This window comes from Amblyomma americanum, chromosome 10, assembly GCF_052857255.1.
Source record: "Amblyomma americanum isolate KBUSLIRL-KWMA chromosome 10, ASM5285725v1, whole genome shotgun sequence".
Taxonomy (NCBI): Eukaryota; Metazoa; Arthropoda; class Arachnida; order Ixodida; family Ixodidae; genus Amblyomma; species Amblyomma americanum.
In genome coordinates, this window is record NC_135506.1 from 48,488,109 (window position 1) to 48,507,658 (window position 19,550).

Here is a 19,550-nt window from a genome sequence, read left to right on the forward strand (position 1 = left end):
TCCTTGTAATTCACAAAGCCACTAATCGAGTCAATGGTACCAAATGCTGCAATTTCTTTATTCTATCCAAAAAGTGCAGCCATGTTGTTGTTTCATAAACCAGCAGATGTAATACCAGCCAGTTAAGATTGTTTACAGCTGCCTGCACACTCCAAAGGTTTGTAAATAGCTGTAGTAAAACCACAATGAATTGTGAATCCAGTGCCCACATCCACAAAGTACATTTGATAGTGTAGTACCTACCCAGGACAGAATCTGCGTTTCTTACACGGCCATTCTGCACATGCATGTTTCTTCCCCTCTTCCGTATCCCACGAATTGCTGGTTGAAAACAAACCACCAGCTTTTGGAGCACATGCACAGTCCGGGTTGGTGTTAGGTGCGAGTGGTTGCTCGCAGAACCAAATCGCATTGGCTGCATTTTCAGCTGGCTTTCTGCAGAGAAGGCGAATTTTTTCGCTCTTCACAATAGGGCATCAAACCTTGTGATAAAGGTGGACTGCGGACACATCAATAAAATATAATCAAAGATACCATTCATTATTGCAAAACTGAACATTTACAGTGTGTCACCGGTTGAAATGCTCATTGGCCTGCCACTTTCATGAACAGACATAAACTGCTCCAAAAACATTGTCACAGCCTATACATATTGTTACGGGAATAATTGTTACGGGAAAATAAAACGGGACGATGGTCCCGCCCAAAGCAAACCACGCCAGCTCGGAGACAGCTCCAGGAACACCGCCCGGCGGGCTACAATCTTTATCTTCCTCTGCGCGCTCGCTCCTTCGCCCGCTCCCCGTGCCTCATCTTCCTCGGCGCAGGGCACATGGTCGGCGCACGCCGCGCCCGGGCGTTTATTCCCGTAACAATATATACTGTACATATTGGCATTAGTATTTGATAAAATCTAAAAACCTTAACAAGTTGCAACGTAAACAATTAAGTCAACGTGAAGTATGCAAATATTATAGAAAAGCAATGTGCACTGTTCCAGGAAATATTTTCTAGATAGCTTGAGAGCCTTGTGGCCAGAAAACATTTTAATAATTCCATAACAACAATACCTTTTAAAAAGTGTCTGCATGCTCAAATTGGTGCCCTTAAAGGGAAGCTGAAGCACTTTTCGAAAAAAATGAGTTCTCTACGTCATTTTATAGCTTTTAGTCAGCTGAAAAAGAATATCTCATTCAAAAAGAGTGGAAATAAACACAAAAAGTTGTTTTTTAGAAGAAAACGCGCCCCATCGCCTCAGGGCGCCGAGCGAACGCCGCTCTTGCCTGCGATTGGCCGGGACAGTCATGACGTCATCCACGGGGATCTCCGGCCGGCACCAACGGCGTTGCTGCGTAGCCCGTTGCTTCAGCTGGCTTTTAAGGACTACGTTTTAGAAATTATGGCTAATTCAAGCAGTGTTGAACAGTTTGGACTTTCGCCATACATGTTCGAGCCATTAGCAGCTTCAGAAAACGGCGGAATCAACGACGCCGCGTTGTGCGCCGGCAGAGAAAGTCAAGTCGTGACATTTTCACGTGTTGGAAATCTCGCCTGGATGGATGGGTGGATGACAGCTTTTATTTCCACCGGAAATGATGACCTCTTTCTACTCACCGCCCCCGGCACGCAGGCCTGGAGGGCGGGGGCCCGAGCCTTCGTGACTAAAGGTTAACAAAGATTTTATCTCTTCGTGGCATCAGCCGCTAGGTGGATTGGCTTGTTCCTGCCGAGCGGGTTCTTCGCTGCGCAGCAGGGCTCCCCAGCTTTCTCTGCTGTCAATATCTTCGTCTACTCCGGGGTAGTCGGCGCATTCCCATATTCTCTGCTTCCGGGTAACTGTGGAACCGCCGGACTGTCGGAACCTGAACGAGCGCGCGCAAACCTATTCCGAAATCGTTGAGAACTATACAGACTAAACAGAAAACTGGTGCCACCGCCTGATAAGAAGCTAAGTAATAGAGAAGCGACCGCATGGCGACGCCTGCAAGCCGGAAATTTCGTTAACCCAGTATGGGCCGAAAACCAAATCTCGACTGATACGTATGTTTTGCGTAGTTGCATATAGGTGCGTAGGTGCAAATAGCAATAAAAAAAAAGTAAATTGCGCCGAAATGTTTTTGTGTACCGCTGCTGCATAAAACCTGGCCACCAACTTCTTGTAACGCCTCTAAACATGATCTAATTCAGATCACCGGCAAGCTTACACAAGTCACGCGAGGTAAAGCATTTGTTTGTTCATTTATTTATAGTTACTTGCCTAATTACTCCCGAATGCCTTTTAGAACTAGAGAAGAATGCCAAACTGGATGAGTTGGAGTGGGTTCACTGCTGTACTGCAGCGCGAAGAGACGAGGCGACCGGGAGGAAGCTCCCGTGTGCACTTTCCTTCTGTCGCATGTTCGGGCTACTACTGTTCAACCATGACTCTTCTGCACTTACCCCCGTACGTTGTTTTTTTTTGCATGCTGAACACGCTTTTGAACAATAATTATGGCTGCGTTTCGGAGCTCGCAGTGCTGCTCATCAAAACTAGTGTGCTGCGAGATATAGTTGCTGCTGTTGCGTGTCGAGATAACTGCCCGAATTGCTTGTGGTAGATATATGCGTATCGCGGCTCAACAACTTTGCCGTTCTGACTCAAGGACAAATTTGCATGAATTCTGGCGCCACTGTTGATCGTCAGCCATGACCAAGCGCTCATGAATGCAAATGTTTGCTTTGCTCAAGTATGCTAGGTTTATATAATCGCTTTGTTCAGTTAGGTGCAGCTGCACGTGCTGCGCGCTGATGGAAGATTAAGAGAACTGCTTGTGCTGCCATGAGGTGCAAGTAATCAGGAAAAAGCCAAAAGGCACACAGTGCGTAACGAGCTCAAAAGAGTTTAAGACTGTGTGCCTCAAAGACAGTGCTGGAAGTGGCCTTAGCTCAGCATGGATGTCAACCAGCTGGAAAAGGCAAAGCATTTACAAACAGGTAAGAAAGTAATATAACGAAAAGAGAAATATTGATGCACATATTTTGTGCAGGCAGCTTCGACATGCTGCGTACCTCCAGATTGTCTGGTTAACGTGGGAGAGGCTTGGGGAGAACAACCGACGGATTCTACCAAGCTGTGGGCTGAGCACTGTTCGAATGGAGTACCATGCCAAAATGGTTTATATACAGGCTTGAAGCATTACACGGAACGCCCGAACGAGAGAAAGTAAACGGTACTGGCAGAAGATTACATTGATCTGTGGTTCCGTAAAGCGCGGGCCGCAGCGAAGCAAGCGCAGCCAGACGGCCGGCCGTCTCTCCGTGAATGGCGTCACTTCCGCCAGTTCTCTCTCTCTCTGCCGTCCCCCCACCATGCGCTTCCGGAAGCGACGAGGGCGTGCCGGCGGAGGGTTTTTAAGAAGCGATTGCAGCTGTGTTCGCGGATAGAATCGGGAAAAAATTTACACACATGATTTTCAACGTCCTTTCTTCCAAACCACAGCGTTTCATGCGATTTGAAAACCGTTTCAGCTTCCCTTTAAGCATTGCAATTAGGTGAAAGATTCAATTCGAGTGCGCAACAAACTGTACATCATAAAACAACTTTTAGCAGTACTGGAAGTTAAAAGCTATCAGTGGCATCTCGTGGTGTGTCTCGGGGCTCAATTATGCGGCAAAGCTACAAAGCAGTCACCTGTATGCAAATGGCTGTACTATACCACATGCAACTACTGTCAGGGACAAAAGTCTTCAGGACATGCAAAAAGAATCTAGGCATGTAACTGCCATGACTTCCAACGATGATGCCTATTTACTACCACTTGTTAGAGCATGTGAATCTGACTTTCACCTTCACCTCCAGAATTGAGGTAACAGAGCTATCAGCTACAGTTGCCACTCATATGCCCTGGGGACACTCTTGTCCCTAATAGTATGAGTTACATATACAACCTGGAACATACATTTAACAAAACTGAAATGGTCATCACTATCTTCAGGTCCTTGACTCTGGAGGAACTAGAAGTGCTGTGTGCGACCCCTGAACACAAATCTTTTTTGTGGCCTTGTCAAGAATGTCCATTTCAGCAAAGGCAACTGTTTTTCCCGGGTGCATGATTCGTGCCTCCATCAAGATAATGTCTCCCATTCTGGCAGGGCGAAGATACCTGCAACCCAATCAAAAAGAGCATTGCAGGCATGAACAAAAACTGTAACGCTGCACAACTACGCTTAATTACAAAATAATTATATACATATACGTGACGATGCACAGCACACCACATTCATAAACCAGTTCCGCCATTGTCATATTTGCAATTGAACTCAATTTGCAATTTACAATTCAGCTTAGAGATGACTTTTGCATTCAAAAGAGGAAGAGCTGTGTAATCCTGTCAGCACTACTTCTTAGGGGAGTGCATATTGCAACCGCGCAAAACGACCAGGGATGAAGAGAAAAATTCACAAGACACAACGCGGAACTTCAGCTAAGGTTTACTACAAGGAAAACCACATATATGCAAGATTCGTAATCACACCTGATATACAGCAGACACCATCACATGACACTGGCATGCGGGTGCGCGTGGCACAAGTTAGCATCAAGATAGTTGAATTCCTTTTTGGATAAGGATACGGAAGTGGTGCTTATGCAACAGTCATTTTCTTTTCTAATGCTGTAGGCTTCAAAAATTTCCCTGCTAAGCTGAGTCGGTAATTTTTTTCAGGACAATTGTGTACCCCTGTTAACCACCAACTAGCCCGCCTGTGCCTTTTAAATGTACTACTTATTAGCAATTTTGCTTTTACCCTGCCCTGAGAGATGGCTTGTGGCTTCTCCAAATTGCACGCTAGCGGCTAAAGTATTCAGGCATGCTGAAGGCTACCTTGTCCGTAAAAGTTGTCTTCTGATTATAAGAATGAGAGGGTACAAAATATTTTCAATATTTTTGTCAGCTGCCTTAATGCTGTCAAATTATAAATTTGTCGAGTAGCAGCAAGATCCATTCCCTCGTCATAAACTGAACTTCTCAATTAGCTCAGTTGTGTTGAAAGTAGTGTGCATGTATGCCCTGCTGGAATAACTAGCTGCTACTGCACCAACTCAAAGCCCATCAAACCAGGATATACAATGACTCCTTCTATACCATCATGCTCAGAGGCTATCTATTCACTGACGAGCAAGACTGCACATCTCCAAGGAAAGCTCAGCAACCCACATCTGGGACGGCCCTCATGCCAACCACTCCTGCCCTTACCACATAATTTGTGTTCCACAAATTGAAATAAACTAGGGGGATGAAGGAATGAAGTGCCTGAATTGAACTGCAAAGTAAAACTGGTGATAACAGTTTCCTAATGCTTGCCAAGGCTAGGCAGGAAGCAGCGATGCCAAGGTTATGTAAAAGCCCCTGCAATCTGCAACGTAAAGCAAAAAAACAAACCCTGGGCTAAGTCCTTTTACCAAAGAAGTTACCCATGAATGCAAGCTTGATAGCATAGTAAACAACATTTACAGCTGCAGCATACCTTATGCTATGGTAATTCACTTCGCCTGGCTTCTCTGGCTGCTTTTAGAATGCAAGCACTCAACGCACTGCTGGTACCATTCAACCAGAGTGCAAGGAGAGGCCCTATTCTCATTTCCTCTTGCAATTTACACAGCTACTGTAAATCCAGGCACAGCAGCTGCTTTCTGAGCGCTAAAGGAACGATGATCAGAGTAAAGTCAGAAAGCTGAATTCCACTTGTTGCTTCAACTGCCACTTACACAAGGGTGGCAATGTTCATGTTGTCCATGTTTAAATGGTACTCACACCACCAACAATAAACAGACTAGTGTAGAAGGTGAATACCACCTGGCCGCAGTACGTGTGGCACTGCATTTGCACCTGGCATGAGCATCAGGTGACTGGTACACACTCGAAAAGTGCTAGAAATATATTCACTTTGTACAACATGAAGTAAAACACCTAAACACGAGGCAATCAAATCATCTCTAGTATGATTTAAATGACTTTGTAGTTACTTTATATTTTCTTTCAAGAACTACAGGCACCTAATTTTAGTTTCATGTTTTCTTTTTTCAAATGATAAGTTAGACATTAGAATACATGCATCACCACGTGGTATTCACCTATAACCACTAAATAATTTATAACTGAATTTCTGCTCTCATACTGCTACAGTTTCAGTTTCATTATATGAACGAAGGCTGTGATGTGCAGTTGACCCTAGGCCAAATGAGGTACAAAAAAGACCTGCAATATAAACGCTGACACACAGTTTTAATTCACTACAACACTTAATCCAGCCTGATTCAAGAGCTGGAATGACAACAAACAATGTATCAACAGTTATACAGTTGAGCCCATTTATAACGGCCGCAGATATAACGAACAGTCGCTTGTTACGAACATGTGCGGTGATACCGTCAAAATATACGTTCAGGCAATGGCAGTTTGTTTCAGATACAAGGAACAAGTGTGGATGCACCACTGGGTTATAGCGAGCGAGGAGGCGACATAATCCAGCCTGTGCGGCGCCTACGGTGTGTCTATCAGTTCTTTCGAGACCGCCCTGAAAAGAATGTGTTGACCCAAAAAAGCAAGAAAAGGACGGCATTGAAATTGCGCATAACCACGAGCCAAGCGCACGTCGACTGTTGTTGTTGTTGTTCCCCTCACAAAATGGCACAAACGCACAAGGGGGATTGGCCATAACCAGGCGGTGAGTATTTAAATTGCAGATTGCATATGGCAAGCGTGGGATGACCTAACAAAAATTGTGTAACTCTGATTCTGTAGCAGAGGAGGTTGCAGGAGGTTAGGTTTGGTTTAGGGGGGTTTAACGTCCCAAAGCGACTCAGGCTATGAGAGACGCCGTAGTGAAGGGCTCCGGAAATTTCGACCACCTGGGGTTCTTTAACGTGCACTGACATCGCACAGTACACGGGCCTCTAGAATTTCGCCTCCATCGAAATTCGACCACCGCAGCCGGGATCGAACCCGCGTCTTTGGGGCCAGCAGCCGAGCGCCGTAACCACTCAGCCACCGCGGTGGCTTGCAGGAGGTTAGGGCGACCTAACAAACTGAAAATTAGGTAAGGGAATCAGTAAAAAAAAAAAAGAGTTTGAGAGAGAGAGAGAGTAGGAATTGCAAAAAGTAGTTACCCAAATACGAAAGCTTATGATGGTAGACGTTTTGATTCTAGGAGATAATTTTGAACGGCAGAGCAAACATTCCCATTGGTATGGCCAAGCATAGAAGTGCCAAGAGACAGAACAACCGCAGAAGACAGATGCAAATTGAGATTCTGCATTGGGACCTCTAATAGTCGCCTCTGGATCGATGAGTAGCGACGACAAAAGAGAAGAAAGTGCTCTATTGTTTCCGGCTCAGCACAATACGGACACAATGGGGAGATCGCCAGACCAGGCCTGTAGAGGTAAAAATTTAGTTGCCTAAATGGCAAGTCATAGCCTGCATGCGCGGCGACAAGCGAAGCATCCCAAACAGAAGCAGAAGCTTGATGGGTGCGAGACAGAGGCAACACCAAAAGCAGAGCTACTGTGCATGGTCGCAGACCAAGTAATGGCAGCGATTTGAAATGTTTGAATGTCTTGCTGGCCCCGCTGCTCAAGTTGAATGCGTCGTGTGGCCAGGTGGTATTACCTATTGTGCTGCTACCACGTGCAGGCAGAGTGAGATAGCAGACAGCGCAGCTAAAACATTCTTTCTGCCTTGCGCTGCGCTTGCCACAGCATGGGCTAAAGAATGATAGATGAGGATGTCGATGGCACACAGGATTATATGCATGCAGATTGGTGGCAATGCACAGCTGGCCCGATGTTGCCTCTCATGACTACACTCGTGCGGACGAGAACATCACAGAGCCATGCTCGGATGAAGCCGTTGCGATGATTTATATCCCGTTCCTAAAACAGATTGTTGGTAGCAAGTATCTCGGCGAGGAGAACACAAACGCACTGGAGGGCCTAGAAAGCACCCCAGTAGGGTCTGCTTTGAAGAAACAGACGCGTAACGCAATTTTTAAGGAATGAATTCCTCTTTTGGAAGACAGTATTTCTGGCTGTAATATGGGGAGTCCAGTTAGTACGAACATCAGATAGAACAAACGCAATCCGCGTTACCATCAGGTTCGTTAGAAGTGGGCTCAATTGTATTGCCATTTTTTTCATGCTCACATGACCTAAAGGTCAACTACACGTCACAGCCAATGTTTGGTCGATGAAACCGAAACAACGTAAAGAAGAAATGCAATCACTAATTATTTAGTGGTTTTAAGCGAATATCACGAGGTGATTCATATATATATGTTAAAGTGTAACGCATCATTTGAAAGAAGAAAACATGCAAGCAAAAATTTGGTGTCGACAGGCTTTTCAGTATACCTTCAACACTACACCTAACAATCTTCTTTTCATCGGTCACTGTAATAAACTTAGTTTGATTAAAGTTTATATAAAGTGCTTTCAATAACTGACAACTCTCAACACCACAAGTGGGAACTTGCAGGATACATCATTTACAAACCTTCTTTTTGGGTATCTTACTCTCCAAAAAACATTCCTTGGAGATGTGCAGTGAACTCTTTCTGATTAGCATCCATTCATTCTTCCTATGGGGGAACTATATTTACTGTGCAACCCCTGTATACCTTCTGTAACATTTAAATCCTTCCCCAAGCTCTGTCTATGCAAAGCCTGTATGACTGCTGATGTTTGCATGGAATCTTATGATATTCTGCAACTCATAAAGGCAATGTTCATGAGAAATGGTTATACCACAAATTTCTTTAAACCTGTTTGATGCGATGTACTTTACTGAAATGAACGCGTTCGCCAGCTGACTGAACTGATACAGCTCTAATTCTATTACTAACTACTCGTACGCTTGCCTTGCAGGCAACAGGCACCAAGATAAATAGGCCATAATTTTTCAAACCTCTCACACAGACTCTCTATGTGTACTAGTACCATGCCACTACTCTTCTAAGTCCCCAATATGTTTGAGGTCATGAGGCATTGTGTACACAGGGCATCAGGCTTTTCAAACACAATACCTCCGCTGTCTTTCAAAGATCACCAGCCACTTGACCTTGTGATGTTGCTTTCCTCTCTTTAATTCTTACAATACTTTCCTTACACATAGCTACAGCTTAAGAGTAATACTGATACACTTTGGTGTCATGACACCAGACGAGACGCTGAGTTCACAGAACAGCTGATGGCTTGAAGCATATCATAATAAAAAACAGGTATGAGAGAATTGTATCCACCACTTCTAGGCTTTATTTCTTTAGTCGCAAGGCAGCTGAGTTTTTGACAAACACCTCAAACAAAGTGCCTGCAATGTGCATAACTAAACTTAGTGAAGGAAGGACACTCTATCCATTTCTCCATCAAAGGTGCCTTACTAGTGAGAATTAAATTACACATTAATATGTATTCCTGACTAATAGGAATGTATATTATGCATCATACTTACAGGGAACACGAGAAAAGGTTAACAGGCTCTTAACGTGCTGAAAAACTACTACGTTTCCCCACAAAGCAGGAATGTGGCTTCAAGCTTCTCTTGAGCTCTTTGTGTCTTTTTTTTGCTTCGCGGTGAAATCTACTTTCCTTAAGAGCTGGTTTAACCATTTCTTGTGTTCCCACCAAGTAAGACAAGGTGTACCTTATGTCTCACTGTTTCAAGGGGTCCATAATACATATGTTAACCTTGATAGGGTTTGACAGTACCCTTTTCTGCAACGGCAGATACAAGTGGACAACTCAGGACTGGAGGCTCGCTTTATCAGCCACACCTTTTGACTATCATGTGATAAAATGCACAACAAGAAGGATAAGCATATTCAGACTCCACTGCTTTTGTATGCAATATGCAACAAGTGCACTCAATGAGCAAGACAGCAATGCCTGAAAATAGCTGTTCAGTACTAGGTACGATGCCTGTGACCACAAAAAGCCACATGGAGGGGCAGGCCCTGCTATTTTTAATCTTCCAAGTATTACAACAACTGCAATAAATTCACTGTGTGGATCACGCCTGATTTTCTACACTGCGTGTTTGCCACTCACTGATGTATTTCTCTAAAGCTAAAACACCATACCACAATATGTTGCAGTACCGTCCTTTGTCAGTTGTATTGCAAATGTGAAAGATGCAGCAGTATAAATGTCCGGGCACCTAATAAGTTTCTCGGGTTCTATGGTTGTATCAAAAGCCATGCACAGCCACCCATTGCTTTCGTTCCGCTACTGTGCACTGAAGTGAATGCACTGGTGGGCAGCACAGACAAAATTGAAGTGCTGCGTAAGCAAATAAACACTTTTGCCCAGCAAAATAGGAAGGCACGTACATCAGTGTGCTTCTCGAATCCAGCAGCTAAGATACCTAGGTCAAGGCAGAGTTGGCCCAGGGCCAACTGCCTTAATTAGCGTTATTATTGTGGGCATACAAAAGGCAAAAAAAAAACAAACAAGAAAGAGATCGACTATGAATTGCTACCACATGGAGAGTAATGCATGTCTGTGAAAGGAAAGGTTGCTAGGTGATAGTTAAAAAAAAAAGATTTAAATACATACAGCAATGCAGGTGAAAAATGCTTGCATGCCTTATAGCACTAATCTCTTGTGTATATGTACTGAAAAAAATTTGCTTGCTTTATACCATTTTTTTTACACACATCTTTCCACCTGTTCCCAAAGCATAGATAGCTACCCATGGCATTACAAATGAAATGCTCACTGGTTTACAAAGGCTAGGCACAAGACAGACACTGAGAAAGAAATATAGTAAAATACAGTATGACTTATGAGTATTTCCTCTCAGCATGTCATGCAGTATCAGATTTTGCAGAGTCATTTGGGAATAGTACAGTTTCTTTTACATCTAGGTCGTGCAGAGTTCTCTGTCATGGTATTTTTTTTTTTTGCAACAAAACCACTGTGAGATACACTGCTTGTGGCACCATTGTTTATGACACAAATAATTTGATGCCCCGGGATATCTTGATGCAAAACACCAAGACTGTGGCTTTTGTGTCAGTGGAAGACCACCACAGAAGATTTTTCTGTCTACGAAGGCTGTTCAATAACTTTTACCACCTGCAGAGTAGCTTTCTTTTACAAAGTGATGAAACCAAAAGATGTTGCAGTCAAATGAAAAACTAGAAGGTTCTCTTTTTCCGGGAGCATGACATTTTTTGACTTAATTACCAGCACTGGCGGAGTGTTTTGCCAATAGTGCACTAGTCTTGCCACACTGTTATCGAATAATGATGCCGACCGCTTTGCCCCATCCGTTTTGCAACCTGTACCTTGCACCGTTTCACTTCTGGATGTTCCCAAAGAGCCATAGAAGAGGCTAGTGCATTGGTGCAGAAAGTACATCGCCCCTGGTATGGACTATATTGAAAAGTGGTGACGTATAGAAAAAAAAGTCTTGCAAGCTACAATGTGAATACATTCTCTGTCAGTTCCATCGCTTGAATAAAAAAAATTACAATCAAGGAGGAAAAGCATTCTGAACACCCTTTGTAGGTTCCAAGTTCAAGTGATTGAACAGAAAGACATTTGTGTAACTAAATTATGAGCTGATCTCACTGCTTGAAGTTAAATGTTTTCACTTTCTTAAGCCGTGTTGTTCTTGCTGCCCATTTCTCTGCCTCCCTTAATTTGTGTTCCACATTCTTTAAAGCTAATTTTTAAGCCACTTCATAACCTAGCAGTGAGACAAACGGCAGCAGTCTTGTGATGATGACTCACGGTGAACTGTACAAGCAATACTACGGTGGAAAAATATGATAGGTGGATTCATGAATGCTGTCCATGCGGCAAGGAAGTTGTGCCACGTTTCGCACCCCTCTAGCATGTAGCTACTAGAACAGGCCTTTGGTAGCAAGGTTTCAGCGTGCATGTTCTATGTGATCTGTACTTTCGTTTAACAAGTGTTCATGGCCCTTTTGGCATGATGTAGCTTTGTAGCATTCGGTATCCTAAATAATAATGCGCACAGTCTACAGCTGCTGGTGGTGCATATAGGAGGTCAGACAAATACGCATTCCAGTTCCCGTCCTGACAACAAAGTACAGTGCTGTCTAGCTTTTTGTAAAGCCGGGGTTGCAATCAAAGGCAAGTTTTAACTCTTAGAACATCGGAACGGGTGTAACTTTCTAAACTAAACTCCACAATTTACATACTTGGCGGCCTTGAATAAGTTCTAAACAGGTGCCATTTTGTAGAGGTGAAGATATACAGACCAGCAGTGATTCTGAGTGCCAGCCAGCCGAAAGAATAAAAAAAATATGAACTTGATGACGTGGCCTGGGTTAGGTGTCCCCGGATATGCCACACAGATACTGCACCATTTCCTTTCCCCAAAAACCAATTCAATTCAACTTGATGACAGTTGTTGTACGTTGAAAAATGTTCGCAGTCACAATCTTTCAGAAGATACCTTAAATATTGTAACAGAAAAAAAAGTAAAATGAAGGCCATCAGTAGGCTCCTATTTTAATAAACATACCTTTGATATTTTTTTACACACTGTGTCATTTTGTTTCCTTACATACTCAACCAGTCCAATGAAGAAGCGAGATCCTAAATTCTATACCTCGATCCAGCGTGGAATTCTTCCGACTACATCAAATTTGGGTGCCAAGAAATAAATAATCCTCAATCTCAATCAAACAGTTGCTTTCTCAAATATATTATTTGTGGTTGTTCATTGAAAAGCTCTATGTGGAGTTCACCCAGTCATCACCTTCGAGACGAACAGACTAAAAGCATCAAGACAAAAAAGCTGCATCTCGTCATGCAGTGAAAAATCGAGCGCTTCCTTTCTACAAACACTGCCGTACAAAAACTTACCTGAAAAAAGCTTAAGAGCACGCTTTGTGCCAACCGCGAGCAGTGCTATTGTAGGCCCCTGCTACTTCCACGCCATTTGTCGGGGAGTGGCTGAAACGTCCGTACCTGGCGCAACATGCCAGCTCCATATTCAAGGCGCGCTGTCCAGAAAGCTCCCCTAATCTTGCACCGTGATCAATGCTAAACATTCTTAATTATGGAAAACTGTCTCTTAAAAACAGTGTCTTTGTTTTTGAGGTCCTGCTTGGCTCTTGTGCTGCTTTGGGAACAGGCTTCCAGTTCTTTCTTTGTTATTTGTTGTTACATTACAGTTAAAGAATCCCATGAAATGAGAAAAAAATCACAATGCTCACCTCGCTTTCAGCTCAGTCGTAGCAAACAGCACTTTCTCCTCATACGCTGTGCTCATTAAAACACACGTGCAAATATCTATGAGAGTAGTAGCCATGCCACCATGCAGCGTGTTGTTCAAGTTGCAGTGGGGCTTTTCCAGTTGCAACTCGAACTGGGCCACTTGATCCTGGCATGAAATCAGCTTCAGCTGCGGTATGAACAACAAAAAGGAAGATGAACAGTCTGTGCAACTCTGTAAAGAGCACTGGTAAAAATAAATGCAGCAAAAAAGCTGAAACAAGCATTTCAGGACACTTTTCGTTTGACATGGAAGAAATCAATTCGATGAATAAAGGTGGCTATGTGGGCGAGGTGGCAATAATCCATGGGTCGCGGATGCAATAGTGCATAGATGCAGCAGGCAAAGAATCTTTACCTCAGTGTACAGGAGTAGTTATTGCATGTTAACCCATTCACTTCTAAGCTTTCGTGCAGGTTCCAAGAGCAGTGTTCTGCGCAGTCTATTTGGGGACGAAGCACAGCCTGGGCCAGTATAATATAATGGTACTGCAACCGATCCCATGCAATTTTTGAATTTCCCACCTTTCACCATTCGCTAAAGTAGTGTCAAGCCCCATGTTCAGTCTTCATTATTGGTTGAAGCATAGGGCGTGGCACCAATTCAGCCAATGGCGAAGAGCACGAAATTCAAAAGTGGAATCAACTTGAGAAAGAATTGCTATATTATACCAACCTCGGGTGCCTACAAAGAAACAATATTGCATTGTAAATGTTAGAGTTGACCAATTCCGATTTCATTTTCTTTTCTGAACATGAGTAAATCTAAGGCATTTAGAGATTTTTCTTGGTGTGAAAAATCTTGAAATGTTTAGGCATGTGAAATACACCATAGCATTTTTTTACACTCCCAAAGACTTTACCTCTTTTTGCCATGCTTTGCAAGCTAGGTACTTATGCGATGGGTTTTGTTTAACAGCACTGCAAATTATTGGATAAGCAAAATGGCTACATTCACAAGCTTCTAGATGCATTGGGAATGGCGCTACAACTGATTTTACCCTTCATATGTATTCAAGTGACACAGCCTCCTCAATAATCGGTTCAACAAGGCCAACTTCCCAGTTGGTATAGCAAATTTTTCTCCCAGTAGCTTTTTGGCACAGTATGTATCTCCTGTAAACAGCCAAGTTCACTGCACAAAAGTATACTGCCTTGTAACTTTTGGCATACCAGCTCGGTATGGTGAATGATGGCAACTGTTGACCCTCATGGTCTGTGCCCCCAATATTTTTATTATAATTCAATATAACCTGAGGTCTTAGGATTGGCTGGGAATTTTTTTCTTTTCCTTTGCTGCACCTCTTTTATTTGCAAAATTATGGACTGCTGAGAACACTGATATTCCTGCGTCCTCGCGACATCAATTACCATGTTAGCGTTGAAAAGAAGCTCCAAAAAAACAATTTTTCCCCATGAAACTTTTTGTGAAGTTAGTGAACAAGTACTGTCATCTGGTGTGTAAGCTACTAAAAAAACAAGAAAACGTTTTTCAGCACTGTCGCCTGTTATAATTTTTTTAAAGCAGACATATTTAAAGCGGTCGCTGATTCACCGGCGTTGGGGCTTTGACCAAGTTGCCACCGGCTGGCAAAGTGCCGGCTTCGGAAATGAATGGGTTAAGAGTGCTGGTCGGTAGAACACTAGAGCATTGTTCATTTATCTCCTGGTTCGTGCAGCAAAAAAAAAAGAAAATTACTCTTACTTTGAAATTTAAAGTTTTACAACAACACTGTGAAACTGATATGTTTGCTACACAAGGATGACAAATAAATACTTTGCAAAATTTAATTTCAAACTGATTCTGTACCAGAAGTAAACAAATGTTCTCTCTTTTATTCAACTGGAGATTTTTTTCCAGCTGTCTTGTCACAATTGAAAACTGCAGTTATAAGCATGCCCAACTGCATGTGGCACAAGCAGCAATCTCTGGATGGTAAGGACACAAAACGCAAAGCTTCCTTTTCCCTTTGGTACTCTGCAAAAGAGCAGCTATGAGAGATGATGTGCTGGCCACAGGGTGATCAGATGGCATGCGACATACTTTACCGCAAAACTGCAATCCTACTCTGTGAATTGTTTTTTATATCTTAAAGGGAGAAAAATGACAAGAAAATTCATAAAATAGTATACGCTGCCTATTCCGGATACTGCACCGACAGTAACGTAATGTGAAAATGATGCCATAATTCTCAAGAATAACACATGCGAATTATGAGGAGTGCCAAGTAAGGTAAATCTCTCTCCCATATTGTATACTTTGCACCAGAGTTGTGAACAGAGCACATACACCACTTCACTTTATTCATTTACTGATACTGTGATCCCACTTGATGTGTTACCATCATCACCAATAAAATACAATTATTTAAAGATGATGTCAAAACAACACCACTATAAAATAGTAACTTAGGCAATAAAACAACACAAAGTAGGGAATATGTTGTGTGAGCAACATCACTGACAACTGTAACCCTTTGATGTTAGTGAGGTTACTTTAAACGGAGATGGTTCAAGCAAGAAATATGTGCTTAAAAGCAGCTGCACAGCACACGGGCATCTTTAGCGTTTCGCCTCCATCAAAATACGGCTACCGCTGCTGGGATTACATGCGACCTTGAGATCACTAGCCAAACACCAAAGCCACTGAGCCGTCAAGGTGGGTGTGCTGATCAGGGTACTAATATAGCTCGTAGTTAATTGCAAATAGCTATGCATTGAATCAGTAAACTCTAACGAGTCTTGACTTTTCATCCTAACTGCTCTATCACTTTCACATTTCTTGTGATGTGAAGCCATAGTTATCTATGCAACAGTTGGTCTATATGGCGAGGAAATGACCAGCAGAGTAGACTAGATCAGGGCATATGCAGCAAAGTTCCTCCAGCGAAACTCGCAATATCTTTAGTCCAGATATGACAAAGCAGAAATAAACCAGCTCTCATACAAGAAAACGGACTGCCCTCTCAGTGACACAACACAGCAATACTGACTGTGCCATGGCTCTAATATGCATTGTTCAGGAAAAATCCATTCCAGAGATATGGCACACAACAAACTTCTGTGTTTAAACTTATAGCAACAGACTAAAAAGATAAGTTCACTGATAGCATGCACTGTAACTTTCCCCAGGTTTAAATCACAGCCCGAGTCACAGGTATTTATGCCAGGATATACAATGGCCTCGTTTTTTTTTATTAACAGGAGTGTATTTCATTTTGTATAGAGGCAAGTGGGATCTAGAAGAAATATTATCGCAGGTTGTGCTCAGGTCTATTCATGCAAATGAGGACCCACTCTAGGTAGCAAGCACACAAGCAGCTCCGTCTGAGTGTATTGTAAAGCCATGAACCACAGTCGCTTTTTGAATGCTGTGCACGTGGAAATTGTGCTGAAATGTTGTGCAAAAAATAGCAGAGCAGCAGAAATGGGAAAGTACTTCGAGGCACCTAACTGAGCAATTCAATGCATGAAGCACTGCCCGCAACGTCAAGTGAATGCCTCAAGTCTCGGGAAAATAAATTGCGCTCCTGTAAAAAAAGTGGCAGAAAATGTTTATAACATTCAGAGCGAAAGCATAGGCATTTTTTTTTTTTTTTGCAAAGACTGTTTTTACTGATTTTACACGCATGATCGACTGAACTGAGGCACTAACATGATGACTGATCCAATTTTCTGCCTTTTTTTTAGCGGACACGCAACAGAAGATTTTGCTAGGGTCATAACCTCCGGATTAGTGCTGCATTGAGGACGACTATGAGCGGGCAGTGCGCGGGACGGAGCGCTCGCTCTAGGCACATCAATTTTGCTAGGCATGGAACAATCTCGTCACAAGACCGGACAAGACCACCCAATTGGGACTCGTTTCGTGGGCACAGGAAGTCGCCGCCACCTGGGTCCACACCCAGGCCCAGCGACATTCTATGGCAATAATTTTCTCTCTCAGGCTCTGAACGTCCGGATTAGTGCTTCCGCTCTAATTTACACACTCTGGTCATCATTGAGATGTCCGAATTCGTTACGCTATTATTCTGCCGGCTGCTATTTTCTGCTGTTTTCCTCCCTTGCGAAAGTATTGTCATCAACGATCGGTGCTATGCTGCACACATTGTTACGAGCCATGCTTTGTACGACGTGAGAGGGCTCGTCTAGAGCGCTCGCGCGATGCTCTGAGAAGCAAAGGGCGAAACGTTTAAAGCAAGTAGTGGTTTCCACAAAAATTCTTGCGTTCAAGCCCTTGTGCTTACATGCACAATTGCGAGGCCCCCAGCACTGTAGGAGTGCTAAAACCGCACTTGTCCCGCAGCACACCGCTCGAACACTGTTGACAAGTCTGCTCACGCGTAATTCACTACGTTGATTCACTCATGTTAACAATAGAGTGCGAAAGTAGCCTACCTTGTCGATAATACCCTCGAGGTAAGGCATCCGCGAATCCTTAACGTATCTAATGAAGTTACTTGCGCGCTGCATATTCATTCGGATATTCGACACCGGTTTTCCTGCTTTCGGTTGTTGTCGTGAAACGTGAGCTCAGCGGGCTAGTCAAAGCTACAGACCATTCGCAAAGACCTTACTAATCACTCTAAGGTTAATCACTGACACACACAGAGTGTCGTTCGTTCACTTAAACGTTTTCAAGACTTTATCAGCAGTTAACTTTTGAAACATTACCAACGTTTTGGAAAGTTATTGCTTATTATTTATTTCGAGGAAGAATTGATGTTTTGGGCAATGCTGCTGTTGTTGTTTCGCGCAGCATTAGAAAAAATACACTTAACAAATATAGTATGCACAATTAGAAATATTTTAAAATGCTGTGTTTCAGTATCAGTGCTTTTGATGCGGCCAATTTAACAAAAGCAAAAACTATGAGAAATGTAGTTTCGGTTTTGTTTCTAAACGTTATAGAGATTTCGTCTTGTAATTAATACTTGCCTGCGCGACCCCTTCGCATCAAATTCAATTTCATCGCTGTGACTGTACTATTTTTGTGAAAAAGAGTCCTCTAAATTGAGAACATTCGGTGCTTGTTCCTTCGAATTCAGAAACTGGACCACCACCACCACATTTGGGAAAATTGGTTTTTGAGGAACAGAAATTGCGCAGTAATTGTCTCACATATTGGTGGACACCTGAACCGCGAAGTAAGAGAAGGGAGGAAGGTGGAAGTGAAAAAAAAAGAGAGAGAGAGGTGCCGTTGTGACCACTTGGGGATCATCAAAGGAGCAAAGACACCTAATTTTGGTGGCGTGTTTTCTTCTCAACAATAATGCGGAGGACACTCGCCACGTTGTATTCACCTACGACCGCTAAATAATTTATAATCGAATTTTTCTGTCGTTGTTTCGGTTTCAACAGCCGATGAAGATGATGATTGTGAAATTGGTAGTAGTAGTAGTAGTAGTAAGTGGTTTTTATTAAAATAATAATAAAAAGGAAGGAAAAGATTTTTACTAGCCCCGGCATCTGCCATCGATAATGAAGCGCCTGAGCTGGGGCAGCGGAAAAAAAGGGTGGCAGGCAGAATGGAGAAAGAAATGAGAGGTGAGGGGACAGGAAGAGAGGATAGGGTGAGATGTAATATACACAAACTATTTACACAATAAGAAATGTGTCCAGGTTGTGCGCGTGATTAGTTCATGATGGAGCAATGAAAACGCGCGCACAGCGCTATGTTGACTGCTACTGGAGTGGGGCGTCCAGTTGTTAATCGTCCAAGGTAGAACTGGCGGAGCGTTAGGTCACTGCATGTAACTACCTGGCGGAGAACAGACGGAACGTCAAGCCCGCCTGTTCGAGGAACGCACGGAGGAAGGTTCTCTCACGGGTGCGCGCACTGCCCAGCGGCAACAATAGCGTCTTGAGGTGGTGGTGGTGGAAACTTTATTAGACAGAAGGGAGTTTATGACGCGCAGGTCCTTGGGCCCCTGCACGGCCCCACTGAACTCAAACGTTCATTTCACGGAGGCTCATGACGCCGGCAGCCCGGCCTGTGGCGATGGCTTGCTTGGCCAGGTCCTCGGAGCTCAGTAGGGTCTCCCAAGCTTCCCAAGTGGTAAGGTGCCTCAGGCTCCGCGGGGGAGGTTCTGCCGGACAGAAGAAAATGATATGATCGAGAGTGGCTTTGGGGTGGTGGCAGAGGGTACAGGAGGAGTTTGTGTGGGCTTGGTGATAGCGCAAGCGTATATAAGGGGAGTGTAAGGTGCGTGTTTGGAGCCGCCTCCAAAGTGTCTGGGGATAATTGTCGATGGAGGGATGGGGT

General features: G+C 43.5%; 1 protein-coding gene across 3 annotated transcripts; it reads right to left on the reverse strand.

Moving 5' to 3' along the window:
* Positions 1–39: 39 nt before the first annotated feature.
* Positions 40–18,010, reverse strand: LOC144107604 (acyl-coenzyme A thioesterase 13-like). 3 transcript variants are annotated; one of them, XM_077640704.1, is made up of 4 exons: positions 17,684–18,008; positions 13,228–13,415; positions 3,939–4,142; positions 40–435 (listed from the first exon to the last, which is right to left on the reverse strand). In XM_077640704.1, the coding sequence occupies exons 1-3, from the start codon at positions 17,762–17,764 to the stop codon at positions 3,971–3,973; spliced, it is 441 nt and encodes a 146-aa protein (XP_077496830.1). In that variant the 5' UTR covers positions 17,765–18,008; the 3' UTR covers positions 40–435; positions 3,939–3,970. The 3 variants fall into 3 exon arrangements, with proteins under 3 accessions (XP_077496830.1, XP_077496829.1, XP_077496831.1); XM_077640703.1 differs by lacking the exon at positions 40–435 and adding an exon at positions 515–1,862 and having other exon boundaries at positions 17,684–18,007; XM_077640705.1 differs by lacking the exon at positions 40–435 and having other exon boundaries at positions 515–4,142; positions 17,684–18,010.
* Positions 18,011–19,550: the final 1,540 nt, after the last annotated feature.

Bases quoted from the DNA above. Each gene is read 5' to 3' on its own strand.
- LOC144107604 (XM_077640704.1), bottom strand. From the start codon at position 17,764: ATGAATATGCAGCGCGCAAGTAACTTCATTAGATACGTTAAGGATTCG. The intron at 13,416-17,683 runs GTAGGCTACTTT...TTCATACCGCAG, and splicing joins TCGAGGGTATTATCGACAAG to CTGAAGCTGATTTCATGCCA. The intron at 4,143-13,227 runs GTGAGCATTGTG...ATTGGGTTGCAG, and splicing joins ACGACTGAGCTGAAAGCGAG to GTATCTTCGCCCTGCCAGAA.